Source organism: Hipposideros armiger, unplaced genomic scaffold, assembly GCF_001890085.2.
Source record: "Hipposideros armiger isolate ML-2016 unplaced genomic scaffold, ASM189008v1 scaffold_1021, whole genome shotgun sequence".
Taxonomy (NCBI): domain Eukaryota; kingdom Metazoa; phylum Chordata; class Mammalia; order Chiroptera; family Hipposideridae; genus Hipposideros; species Hipposideros armiger.
Genome location: NW_017732371.1, coordinates 235,678 through 246,771, shown reverse-complemented (window position 1 = coordinate 246,771; position 11,094 = coordinate 235,678). Strand labels below are relative to the sequence as shown.

The 11,094-nt window shown below is 34.2% G+C and overlaps 1 protein-coding gene across 1 annotated transcript in view; it reads left to right on the top strand.

Moving 5' to 3' along the window:
• The window catches only part of SEMA3D (semaphorin 3D), a 208,834-nt gene extending 198,072 nt beyond the window's left edge, over nucleotides 1-10,762 (top strand). Inside the window, 1 exon segment of the mRNA XM_019631619.1 lies at nucleotides 6,257-10,762. Coding sequence (XP_019487164.1) covers nucleotides 6,257-6,676 — 420 coding nt within the window. The 3' untranslated portion in view covers nucleotides 6,677-10,762.
• Nucleotides 10,763-11,094: the final 332 nt, after the last annotated feature.

Genomic DNA, 11,094 nt, shown 5'->3' with positions numbered 1-11,094 from the left:
GTGAGGTACGTAGATATGAATTTAATGGGATGAGTTTGAGTAATCTGAAAAATCCTGTATTAATATTAATTGAATGTCAGAAACAAAGGTTAATTGGCAGAATTTTGACTTTCCTACTTCAATGCCTAAGAGAAACCACTGATTCTCAGTCTAGAGTTCTGAAATTCCCAATATTAAACTAAGAACACTTAATCAGTAATGGAATGAACACAGGATTCAGAATTAGATGTCTTGAGTCAAAGCATAGTCCTCTGTCCTTAGTAGTATCACTTAGTCCCTGTAGGCCAGAAATTTATCATTGTGAACAAAAGAAATTCAAAAGTTATTGTGAAAATAAAATGAGAAAAATACATATAAGAATGTGAATTTCAAAGCAATGGATTATTCACAAGCATAAAATACACATATAAAATTGCATATCCTCCCTATGAGGGAGGATGTGTAAAATAGGAAAGAGCACTGATCACGTGTTCAGCTAGACTGCTGAGGATTAAGAGCAGGGTGTAACTTCTCTGACACTCAGTTTCTCTGTTATATAAAGAGATGGACCAAATGTTCTCTAAAATACCAACCTCCTTGATAAGTCTATTAACATTTAAAATATCTTATGTAATCATTCAAACGTTAATATAAAACAGTGGTTCTCAACCTCAGGCGATTTTGCTCTAAGAGCATTCACGGTTGGCAACAGTTTTGGTGGTCACACCTGGGTGGGTAGAGGGTTTTACTGTCATCTAGTGGATAGAGGTCCGGGGCGATGTTAAACATCTTACATTGTACAGTTCCTCACAAGAAAGAATCATTTGGCCCTAATTTCAGTAGTGCTGAAGTTAAAAAACCTTAGAGTAGAAGAATCACATTTTATCATAATAAATTGGTTTAAGGATATGTGCCACAATTATATTAAAAAGTTACATCATTATTTTCATCAAAGATCTTCAAGAATAAGTTTTCCTATCAAAATGATGACAGTCCACATAATTAATACCAAGGAAGCAACTTCATTCTTTACTGTGTCAAATTTCTCCAATAAAAGTTGATTCTTCATTATTACTGATATCCATAAATTCTAAGATTATGGCATATCCATATTTATACTAAATGTTTATTTTAAGGGTCCTATTTTACCAATATATATTGAAATATATTTGACATACAAGTTCATTTCATTTCAACACATAAAGCATCGACATTTTATCCAAGAAATATTAGAATATTATTGATGTTTTTAACATGCAAGTTTTCTTTTAGATACATTGCAACATTTTATTTTTAAACATCCCAAACCAGTATTTTAAGTGTTACAGTTAATAAAGTTTGATAATTTATTTTCAGTTACATAGAATTCTTTAATAATGATTTTCTCTCCATCATAAATTTAATCTGACTACTGTAAAAAAAACATGTTGCTCTGCTTGGGGTAATCTCCCAATTATAGATACATATATTTGCCTTGGCATGTTTGCATTCACATATTTTATATTCCTGAAAATGCTATGCATTACTTTAGTTTACCTTTTAACTGTATATCATACAGTCATGGTGGTACCATGCTCCATGAATTTCAGTGGAGTGGAAATAGTGTACTTATTGAATTTCACTTAACAGTATCTTAGCTCTAATTTTTCAACTGGTATTCTCATGTATCTTTGTAAATAGGTAGTTACACATTGCCCAGGATATGCAGTACTGCTTCCTGAGCTGAGGAAAGGGGCAAAATCCATACTAGATCGGAAGCATTTTCCCCAGCAGGATACCTTGTGCTCCTTACCAGGAAGGTCACAGCTTGGAATCTTTCATCCACTCAAAAAACCCTGAGGGAGGGTCCAGATCTCCCGTGGCACAGAGGCTGTCACCAGGTTATTCTCTGCCAGGGGGAGAACATTTCCTTACTGAGCTGTTTCACAGTTGGGTGCTGTTGGGAAGGTCATGAGTCAGTTATCTGCTGACTTTCCTCTAAAGCTGTGCTTGAAATTGATGATGTTTATGCTGTAACTAGTGAGTTAATCGGCAGTCCCCAAGCTTCTGCTGAACTCTTGAGATCTGAATGAATAAAAGAGGCAATACCTCATGCCATTTACGGTAGTATTTTTTTACTGTGGATTTTTAAAATATTTTAAAAGCATCTTGAAATATTTGCATTTTTCTCTTTGTTTTGTTTTTGTTCTTTATATTATTAAAGCAATATAAATGGTTTTGAAAATATAATAAGATATACAGCACTGTGAGACCTCTAAGCAGAGATAAGCACAAATACTATTTTGATGTCTATCCCAGCCTTTTTTCCACTAACCATTACGTGTGAACATTTTCCATTGTCATTCAATTTTAATACCATGTTTTTTTCTGTCCCCCACCTCCACTGTTCTGATGTCACAGTCATCAATGAACTTTCCATGTTTTATTTAAATAGCTCTTATTTTCTCCTATAAAAAGTAATCAACTTCTCTACATCTAAATCTTTGTCTACTTTTCCAACTAGGACAAATATTTTAGGACAAATACTTTGAAAAAAAAAAGTGAGTTAAAGGCTTTAATTATCTTTATGGCTTGAGATAAACAATTGTATTATTGCTGATTTCCCACCAAAATCACCATATCAGTGCATTTTCTGAGCTCCTGAGGCAAAATTGTATATTTTAAGAAAATCATTATATTTGACATGGAAAAGTATCATGGTATGTTAATGTCTATTTATTTGAATATTACTCGATGTGAACTTACCTTCTCATGTTTTTTGGCTACTGGTTTCAATTGTAATTGGTGAATTACCTTAACAGGCATTTGCTTAATTTACATCAATGTATAAATTTAAAATTATTTTAATAAAGGTTTATATGTTACAGATATTAATAGTATATATATATATGTATCGCATATATATGTTTTATTATATTCTATATCTCTAAAAATGTTTGTGTGTTCCTAACAACAAAAATGTTATAATTTATGTAACCAAATCTATTGATTTATATCTGTATGATTTCTGTCATTATGCTTAGATTCCTTCTTCAATGGAACAAAATATATTTTTTCTAGTTGTTTCATGACTTTATTTTTACAGTTACATTTTACATTTACTCAAAAATATTAAATTAATCTAGGAGCTAGTCATGTATACATTAGATTTTTTTTCTTTTAAATAATGAGCCGGTTGTCTCAGCACTATTTTCAAATAAGCCTTCCTTCTCTGTTTGTTGAAGAAACGAGATATTCCTGAAGCCCCAGTCACGTCTATGACATGTGCAATGCTTTAGCTATGAAAGAACTGACAGGTGAATTATCTGCAAAGGAATTACCATTAGGCTGCTATTATCAGAGAATGAAGTCCCTGACCTTTACCTGCCGCTTAGTACCTAAATGTCCTTTGTCCCTCTCCATGTTACTCTTCTCATTTTAAATGAATTGCCCTTCACTGAAGATCTACATTTAATAATGCCAAATATATTATCCTTGTTCACATTAGGCAAATGGATAGTCGACCCCAGTTCAAGCATGGTTTTGATTTGTAAGGCTGAGCAGTTTTTACTTATCATTTCTAGAATGGAGAAAATTCTAAGAGTTTAAATTAGTGACCAGAGATTACATTATCTCTTTGTAGAGGAGCTGAATCTTCTAAATTGACTGTGCTGACATTTCACTGTGGAGATACCGTCTGCATAATGCATCCTATTTCAGTATGGAATGAAAATATTACAAAGAATGAGAATGTAAAATAGGCAAATGTGAATCAACCACTTAATTTCTGAGCCACCGATTTCTATCTCTAGATTGCAGAAATCCTATGAAAATATGTCAATTCCAAATGTATTTTGTTATAGATACCATTTCATTAAGGGCATATTTTTGAAATTTTAGAAAGAAAAAAAAATCACTTAAATGATCTAACAGACATTAGATAAATCCACGAAGCCTAAAATTTATTAAAACAAGTTTTATATCTGTAGGTCAAAAACCAAAGTAAAATTAAGCATACTGTGGAAGAAAGGGAAGGTGGAGGATCACAATGGAGTAATGAAATGCCAGGTGGTGCCTATAAAACTCTCCCTCATGTGGGGACAGAAAGAGATTGGGAAGGAGGGACAGGGACCAGACTTCAGAGTAAAGCGACATAAACAGAATACAAGAGAACAGCAAAAAAACAATGACAAAGTGTGGCATAATATGTGTGAAATCAAAGTCATAATTTCTTCCTGTTAGAAGATTAAAGAACAATGAAAAGTAGTGAGTCAGAGCTGTGACAACCTTTAAAGCCACATTAAACAGTTTAAACATAAGCAAGAATACCAGTTATGAAAAGGATATCTAGAGATGTACCGGAAATGAAGTCACCCGCTTTGATTGTCATGCTAATAACCATAGGTCATTTTCTATTAAGAGAATTACAGAAATAAAGGCTTCAGAACATCATCTCTCTGGCAAACTGGCAGTAGTCTATAATGTTGCTAATAATACTTCACACGTTAACCTTCAAAGAGCTTTACTTTTAATCCCCCGCCCTCCAACCCCCTCAAGAAAACCACCATATGCTATGTCACTAATTTGATAAATGGGAAACTAAGCAGGGAAGATAAATGAGTCATCCTAGGAAGCCTAGCAGATAAGGACCAGAACCTAGACTATGGAGTCAGTGCTTTATGTCCTAAGATGAATTTGCATTTAAAAAAAATAATGATTTCCTCAGTAAAATTATTTCAAGGAAAAAATATACCCAGTGTGTGAAATTTCCAATTGACGTTCCTGTTTCAGATTGGGCTTTCAGAGCCCTCCCAATTCGAATACACATTTATTTTAGTGAAATAAATCCCGTGGTTACTGCAAATGCAAGTGAATTTAAGGTTAGTTTGTGTTATAAAAGCATTTAAAAATGTCTGGTTCCTTAGAATAAATCCCTTAGAAAAAAAAAAAAAAGACTGCACACCCAACTCACCAAATGGGCCAAGTAAGGGAAACAAACAAACAAAACCCTGATGGTGGGGATTCCGTGGAGAGCAAAGGCAGGGCTGGAGACCATTCAGCCTCATTAAGCAGGGATCCGCGCTGTGACCTGCCTCTGGCCTCGCGTGGTACCCCGCCAGCTGTACTTCTCTGGCACAGAGGGTGGTTGGCCATATACTTTTTAGTTAACTGGGCTGGTCGCCAGAGATGTTTCTTTTCCTTTTCTCATATTTCCAGAATGGAGGGGTTTTTCCTACATATTTTTCACATAAAGATGCAGAGTTTCATCCACCCACTGTGAATAAATTTAATTTAGCCGTCTTTATGCCTCCTTGATTCCCATCAACTAAAAGTCTCTGATACAGGGGCAGACGTGTAAACTGGGAAACCTTCCAGACTTCTTTGTTGTTGTTGTGATTGTACTTAATGCTGAGCCACTTAACAATACTCCACATGAAACAGGGCTCTTGTGTCGGTAAACATGCCTTTCGCCTTACTGAAGATAGGTTCCCTATTCACACCACCAGACCCGGGGGCCAGGCAAGCTTAAACGTTTGAATTGCCTTTCAGTAGTGGCGCTTCAAAGGATAAAGAGCGTCACATTTCAGGAGAGGTTCCTTTTGTTCATTGAGTGTTCTCACACTTGAAATCACATTACCGTGCTATAGTATATCAAGGTATGGCAAATATTTCCACAAATGACATAGTCTAAAGTATCATGTACACAACACACACAGTATCAAAATTCAATCCAGACTCAAAAGCGAAATTCAGCTTCCAATGTTGCTAACCTTCTGACGATGGCCTGCTCACTTACAGCTCTAACACCCAAAAGGCTGTTTCCATGCCTTTCCGTTTGCCTTTTAACAAGTCACCACTTACAGTTTCCACATGCTATTCAGACCATTTATTTGCTAATATTTAGAAAACAGAGTAAATTCCTTTGGAATCATTGTTCTATTCCACATTATAGGTAGAACACCAATTAGTATCTAAAATCTCTGTGAAGGTGGTCAGTTGATAGTTTCCAGTTTTACTTCATTAAGTTTTACAGATTTCCTTTATACTTGGAGAAAAACTAACTGTATTCCAAATGTTCAGTTAGATGTAATGAGATGCAAACAGGCGTCTTTGGGAGCTATTATTTCAGTTGAATTTTTCACTCTCTTCAACTATGGCTGACAATATTATGCTTGATGACAGAGAGACAGGGACTATATCTTTTAGGTTCATCGAGGTAAAGCTGTGTAGGCTGTTTTCATTTGCTCATAGCCCTCTCTGTTTTTCATTTATTACCTACATTTTTCCAATTCTGCAGTTGAAATCCGATGAAAGGATCATCAAAACAGAATATGGGCTACTGATTCGAAGTTTGCAGAAGAAGGACTCTGGGATGTATTACTGCAAAGCACAGGAGCATACTTTTATCCACACCATAGTGAAGCTGACTTTGAATGTTATTGAGAATGAACAGATGGAAAATACCCAGAGGGCAGAGCACGAGGAGGGGCAGGTCAAGGATCTGTTGGCTGAGTCACGGTTGAGATACAAAGACTACATCCAAATCCTTAGCAGCCCGAACTTCAGCCTCGACCAGTACTGCAAACAGATGTGGCACCGGGAGAAGCGGAGACAGCAAAACAAGGGAAGCCCAAAGTGGAAGCACATGCAGGAAATGAAGAAGAAACGAAACCGAAGACATCACGGGGATGAGCTCCCTAGAGCTGTGGCCACGTAGTTTTCTATTTAATTTAAAGAAACGAATTCCTTCACTGCGAAAATACTGTCTTCTGTTCTGTACACCCCTTATACTAACTCGTACGAGTTTTCCATGGAGTTTGGCTAAGGCACAAGAAAAATAATCTGAGTAAGACTAGGTATGGTGAATATGGCATAGTAAGGGCAAATAGTTCATCTGAACCCGTTTTCCAAGAATGAAATTTGTACCTGCAATGTGCCAGAATTATCCTGAAAGTAGGAACTTAACCTTTGTAAATGTTTTATGTTCTGAGGTTTTGAATTTATGATGTCATGTAAATAAGTGAGCTAAGCAAGTATCATATTTGCTATCGTACTGAGGTGCTTCGTTTCCCTTGCATGGCCATTAAGCATGGAGTTTATCATGCTGTTGTATTATATGTTCTTATGAACCGATATATCATTCCATTCTAGAACTGGCTGCCTTGTGGTAGGAATCGGAGGGAAGACACGAATCCAGACAGCTCACATTATCAACAGGAACTTTCCCAGTCAGCCATTCGCTCTGGGTGCATGGTTTAGGAATTTGGAGAAGTGCATTATTTCTTTCAGACCACAGGGGTTATTTAGTGTAGGACAGCACTGATTTACTGAAGGGCGTAAATGCTCCTCCGAGGATTCCCGATGACTTGTCAGGAGTAACAGGTTCACAGAGAAAGGTGGGTGCTCAGTTATGTGTTTTTAGATTATATGCTGAGCTTGACATGGACAGAATGCTTGATAAATATTTTAGTAAGATGGGGGGAAATATTTTAATAAAATAAGGGAAACATCATGATGAATACTGCATCCTAATGGGAAGGCATGCAGATGGGATCTGTTAGGAGACAGAAGGAAAGACAGCCATAAATTCTGGCTTTTGGGAAAACTCACATCCCCATAAAAAGAAAGAACAGTCACAAATAAAGTGAATGAAATGTAATGTAGCTTATTCACCAGAGTATAAGGGGCTGCCAATTTATAATCCATCTGTTAAAAAAATTCTAGATTATAACAAACTGCTAGCAAAGTCTGAGGAAAAGTAAATTTTCTAAAGGATCTTGGGAAGAATGAACGCAAATTTATTTACAACCAATGGGATTTCAGTATGTACTTTCCCTCTTTAAAAAAGAAACTAATCATACTCTATAAATTATTTCCATTTACTGCCTTTGTTCTTTCCAGAATATTGGATCATTGGATTTTTTTTTTGAGTGAATAAAAAAAACAATATGTACATACATAGGGATAGAATTAAGTAGACAACAGTGGTGGGAGAGCAGGGAGATATATTTGTTGAGTAACAGAACAAATGCAAAAATGTTGACAACGGAAAGGGTTAAATTAACTCTTTGACATCTTTTTTTCACATAATCTTTTTTTGCATTTTTTGAGATTATGTGCTGTAATTGAAGTAGTATTGTTTTAGTAATTTAATAATAAATAAGCCTAATGCATGTAAAGAAGACAAACAACATAAACATTTTTCATATTGTGTTAGCACTTTCCAATATTTACAATTTGACTTTATCTCTGAATATGCATGGTGTGCTTCCTGCCTGTTTAAGCAGGACTCACCTTTCCTTCTTAAACACAGTTCTTAGCCTTCTTCTGTTTCGCCTTTTCACACCCTTTTTAGTGTGAAATGAAAAATTAGTCACTTCCTCACATGGAAGGCAGCTTTTCAGAAAACTAAATAGCAGACATTGCTCATTTCTCATGCATTCTACGTGTCTTGAAAGAAAAGCCTCTGAGAACCCGTGTGATTAGTACAGAGTTCACTGTCATGTCTATGGCTGGCTTTATGTTCAAAACATTCTGTCTTACATTTCACTTTATTTACATCGCTTACCTATCTCAAAGTAGCCACACTGATAGGTGAGGTTAAGTATCCCTTTTAATATGAAATTCATAAATATTTGTAGATGTTTCAATATAAGGAAAACTTAAAGATCTTTTGTTTTTAAAAAGCAAACCAGAACAAATCACTCTTTTAAAAAATAATGCGTAACCATAGTTGTAGTAAGATCAGACTGTTCATTGATTATCATAACAAGAGTATTTGTAACTACTGATTTGCTGGGTTGAAATGTTCCAGGAACTCGTAACAAGTTCAAAGCAAATAAGTGGGAGTATGTTTTATTTTTTAGAGATTTTCAAATATTCGTATATCAGACAGTAATGATCAAGTTATGGATGGCTTTGAGAAAATTACGTGGAGCTTAATTAAGTGTTAGGATTGACTTGTGAAAATAATTTTAGTTTTCATCCAAATATGAATGTCCAAGCCATTTTTAAATTACTTCTTATCATAGTTATTCAGACAAAATTTGGGGAACCTACTTTACTGTACAGCTAATAATCTGGCTCCTTTGGATCTAAAACTATTAATTTATGACAATTACTTAAATATATATTTGAAACATTGTTAGTAAAATAAAAGGTCATATTGAAAAAAAACATAGGGGCAAAGACTTCCAGTATTTATAAAGATAGAGGACATCTAAGCTATGTTTAATTTTTTAACCTTTTAATTGCCTAGAACACTTAGAGGAACAGTGTAAATGTATTAAATCTAGAGATGAGACACAATATGTACTTCCTCACCACTGAAGATTTTACCAAATTCCCTGAAATAATGAAAACTAAAATTATAGTTAAAAGTTTCAAATACATTTGCTTACAAATCAGCTCTCTATGGAGAGGTCTTAAAATGTATATGTTTGTTCTGTTTTTTTTTTAATTAAAGTTTAATGGGGTGACAGTGGTTAGTAAAGTTACACAGGTTTCAAGTATACAATTCTGTATATGTGACATCATCTATATGTCACATTGTGTGCTCACCACCAGAATCAGTCCTATTCTTGAATTCATAGTTTTCTCCCCCATTTTGAATACATACTTCTTTGACTGCCATATTCTCATCTGTGTTTCATTCCAGCAATGTATGCTGCTAAATGCAATCCTGCCTTGTCTGCATTCATTTACATTCAATTTATTGGGAATTTTAATAGTTTGTTTAGAAATGGATAGCTAAGTAATTAATTTATGTAGAACCCATCACTCCCCCAACTCCCTACCCTCACCCCAAAGAGCTGAAAACACTACATTCACATTATTGAATAAAACATTTTTGGAAACCTACCAAATCAAGAGAAGGAATGATAGTCATAGAGAAATTTAAAAATTTGCAAAAGCCACAAGAGTGGTAGAAGATTTATAATTCACACAAAATCTCATCATTCTGTTGGCTTGGTAATACACATTTACAATATGCTGCCTGCAAAATTGCCTTACTTTTGATTTTCGCCTTTGGTCTATATTTTGGTTCTTCATATTCTATCAAGTTTTGTTCCCGCTGAATTGTATAGACTAAACTAAAAAATAAGTTTGCAGTGGCCAGTGCCTCTTTCTTGAAACATTATCAAAATTAAAATTTCAAGGACAATTTAATACCATCTAGATGCCCACAAAATATTAAACAAAAGCATAAATTACACACTGATATTAATTTAAATATTTTAAACTTAAAGACATATTTCATATGTATCATCAGTAAAAATGGAAATCAAAACTGAAATAGCTTCCCTTTAGAATGTTACATTTGTCTTAGACAACATGCTGGAATTGATTTGCCTTATTCAGAATGGATAGTTTAGAAAAAAGATATTTAAAGCGTTTTTATAGAAAGATATATTTTTTGTCACAGAAAATGACCACAATATTTAAGTAATTTAGCTAACATATGAGGTTAAAAATAAGATTAAAATACCAAGATGCTACACATTGACAGTGCAAAGACAGGAACATGTACATGACTTATACCTCTCATTTAAATATTCTGTAGTATAAAGTATTTATAGTAAGTTTGTGATAGATGATTTTGGGGCAAAGGGCAAAAATCTGTCAGTTAATTATGTAATTTAATTCTGGAATTGTAAGTGGTTAGCTATCAATTTTGAATTAACAGTTTTGCTATTTTAAAAGAACTGTAGTCTTGTAATCTAAAATTATTGAAATCTGTTAAATGTATATTTTGGTTGTACTATAATAAAACACAAACATTAGTGTTCTATGGTTATAAACAGAATGTTGGTTTGCGTGCAAGTTTTGTTTTCAAACCCTAAACACAGTGACCAAATGTCATACATAGAATTGCACTAAATCAAATACTAAAGAAAACATTTCCTGACAATTTTCAGTAGATATATTCTGTACTGCAAGTATGCAGTCATTTCCAAAGAAAAGAGCGTATCTCTAATTAATACAATTATATTGTTAAGCTTTACTGTGATTTAAATTTACACTTTGGCAGACTGAGATGACATTATTATGAAAAATAACTACTTTTAAGACTTCGAATTATTATCCTATAAGTGAGATTTTAAAATACTCATCTATATGTTTAGCTGTATGAGT